This window comes from Antrostomus carolinensis, unplaced genomic scaffold (genome assembly GCF_000700745.2).
Source record: "Antrostomus carolinensis isolate BGI_N321 unplaced genomic scaffold, ASM70074v2 scaffold905, whole genome shotgun sequence".
Lineage (NCBI taxonomy): Eukaryota > Metazoa > Chordata > Aves > Caprimulgiformes > Caprimulgidae > Antrostomus > Antrostomus carolinensis.
In genome coordinates, this window is record NW_010315471.1 from 49,468 (window position 1) to 52,591 (window position 3,124).

Below are 3,124 nucleotides of genomic sequence, written 5' to 3' on the forward strand. Positions count from 1 at the left end.
TCTTTCTTCATGAGCTGCTGCGATGCCTCCTGGGAGACTGTTCCTTCAGACAATTTGAGCCAGAGAGGTCAAAGGGAGCATGAATCCTGGGAAATAGCTGTAGCTACTCTGAGGGTCTGCAGGAATATTTCCATCTCTCCACCTCTCTCTTTAATGGCTTTGTTTATATTTCTCCCTTTCAGGAAAAGGCAGGCAGGAGGAAAGTTGGTATCTAATTTCCAAAACATTGTAAATTATTTTCTATTTTCCCCTTCCCCCCCCCCCCCCCCAAAAAAAAAAAAAAAAAATCCCACATAAAGTGGGCATTTTTCCTGAATATTTTTGCTAAACCCCTTTGTTCAAGTGGAAAAACAGGAGAGAGTGGCAATTTCCACCAAATCCAAGGTGTTAATGGAAAATTACTATGCCTGAGATAAGACGAAGGATAAAGCGTGCACAGGTTAGGGTGCAAGCCTTGCTTATGACCTCCACTGGGCTGTGGAGGCAGGTGGTGTGAGGGCTGCAGTCTGCTAGAATAGCTTTCTGTTAGTGCTGATTATCCTCCAGAAAGCTGTGTTGCACTGAAAAGCAGAAAATGGTGCGTAGTGGTGTCGGGTATCTCATTTTTGTGGCTGCTGGGAGAAGAAGGTAAAACCAGCTTGGCCTTTATCTTCAATTCCATTGTATGGACTTGGGCTAGCACTATGGGGGAAAAGACAGACCTTCAAAGGAAGGTTCACAAAGGGGTCTGTGTCCTTGGAGAGGTCACCTGAATTAGCAGCATCAGACTTTCTTCTCTGTTTCTTCATTTCTGGCGTGACCTTTGTTTTCAACTAATTTTTCTGCTCCTTAGTTTTTCCAAAGAAATGACTATTTCTTAAGAACTCTGGGGGACTGAAATTGTTGAGTGTAGCACTCATGGAGAAAAGCAGAAATACAGAGCTCTGTGTTCTTAATAGTTAGATCATTACTTTTGTTTTTCAGAACAATGATCTCCTCTGGACGGATTTCCATCAGAAGCTGGTGGATCAGGCACTTCTGACCATGGATACATACCTTGGCCAATTTCCAGATATTAAAGTAAGATTCTCTTTAAACCTTTTGATCTAGAGAGTCACAGCAGGTGAAACCTCCTAAGAATCAATTTCTTGCATCCCCATCTTCTTTAGGAGGATGTGTGTGCTGTGCTGCTGCATGCTCTCATTTTAGAGCAGCCAAGATTTTTGCAGCTCTGGGTCATGTGCAAATGTTATGTTCTCCTTTTGGGCTTGAAATGAGAGTGAAGAATCCAGGGGAGAGATGCTGAATAGAAAACATAAGTGTGAAACAGGAGGATCCAGAAAACTTCCTATTGTATCACAGTGCAGGAGGGCAGTGTCAGCAATGACTCGCAAGCTCTCAGTCTCTCTTTTCAGACCTTTGGTTTTTTAACTTCCTGGTAAGTACAAAGCATTGAGGAAGTAGTTAGTGGCAAATGTGCTTTATTGGCAGAGGCTGGTATGGAAGGCAGATTTATATGTGTTCCCTGAAGTCCTGCTGTGCGTATAACCAGCATTTTGCAGAGCAGGGAGAATGCTGGATAGGTGTCTTTTTGGAGGAGATTGTATCTAAGGACCTGGGTTTGAATGATGTCCTCTCCCTTCCCCCACAGTTATCTCCTCTGGGTTCGTTTTGAGAAGGTTATACAGGAAATGTCTTCACCATATGGAAGCGCTAGTAATGATATCACCATATGGGAAGTATCAGCTTGGCTTCTTCCCAGTGAAAACAACCCTTTCCACCACATGTCTCTTAAAACATTTGTCAATATTTGTTGCTTCAGGAGGATCGTGCTGTATCAAAGAGGGGTAGGTCACAGGCTTGTAGAACTAGCCCTGAACAGCAGTGTCCTTGCCTCCCGGGGCTCCTTGTTTTTGCTTAATTTTTTCCAGGCTCTTCTGTCCCTGGAAGTCTGAAGTGAAGAAGGGCAAAGAGGCTTGCTGTTGTTTTCCACCCGCTCAAGCCTGTAGAGCTGATCACTCCCTGTAGCGTGGTGCCATGTGCCTCAGCTAGCAGCGCAGAGGCTCGTGTGCTGCTTTCGAAGCAGAAGGTTTTGTTTCAGGCTCGCTGTAGACTCAGATTTCCGCACTGCTTCACTCCGAATCACATTTTACCAGCCTTGTTGGCTGTGCACTTGGTCATCTCAGAGTATCACGTTTCTTCCACACTTAGTATGTTTGGGATTTCTGAATTCTGCTGGGGTTCCACTGAGGTTTTACAGTGGGGTTTTAAAAGGAGCACAAGGTTGAGACCAACCAAATTCCACCAAAACTCGTTAGTCACTGAGATCCCATGGATCCTTTCTGTCTTCCACATAGGCCACTAAGGTGTTTATTACTAATGACCCTTTCTCCGTCTTCAGATAATGCTCTAGAAATCAGGAAGTTAAAACAATTTTGGGCACAATTTAGGTAATGCTTTAAAAAGAGCACTACACACTTATTGCTTCCCTTCCTAAAATAAATGAGAATTTGGCTTCCTGTTGGTTCCTACAATAAGATATTAATATATTCACATAGTTTGCTCTTTGTTTAAAATGGACTTTCAGTGGTATGAATTTTAAAAGGTCAATATGTTTTTATTAATAGTTCAGCTGAATACATCATCTTCCTCACACCAGAGCAGTGAGAAGTACTCAAATCAAGTCTGGTTTCTTTGACTGGTAGAAACTCTTATAAGTACTGTTGTTGAAGGTTGCTACAGTTTTACAAAAGTGTAGTTTGGCTTCACATAAGGAATTTAAGAGTTCTTGAGAGTGGCAGGCAAAAAAAACCCAGTCTGATGTAATTTACAGAATATTTCAGTTGGTTTTGGTTGTAACAGTTTTCTATTTTGTGTTTTCTATAAACACAAATTTTCTGCTTTTCCTGGATTTCTGGAATTACTGTGATAATGAAAGATGATTTATGGAGAGAAGATGATTTTAATTTAGTTATGGGAAGGCCTGTTTTTTGTTAACAGCCCAGTAATTCAAATATGTGGTGAGTTAGATCATGCATGTGTTATTTTTTGTTTAATTCTAACATATTCTGAAATCTCCTTCACTTGAGGGGCTGGAAAAATTCCCTTGAATTTTTTTGGACTTCCAACAGGATCCACAGCAGGA

The 3,124-nt window shown here is 41.8% G+C and overlaps 1 protein-coding gene across 1 annotated transcript in view; it reads left to right on the forward strand.

Moving 5' to 3' along the window:
- BIN1 (bridging integrator 1) overlaps positions 1-3,124 on the forward strand; it is a gene marked incomplete at both ends in the record, with an annotated part of 47,583 nt that overhangs the window by 8,416 nt on the left and 36,043 nt on the right. Inside the window, 1 exon segment of the mRNA XM_029084945.1 lies at positions 964-1,059. Coding sequence (XP_028940778.1) covers positions 964-1,059 — 96 coding nt within the window.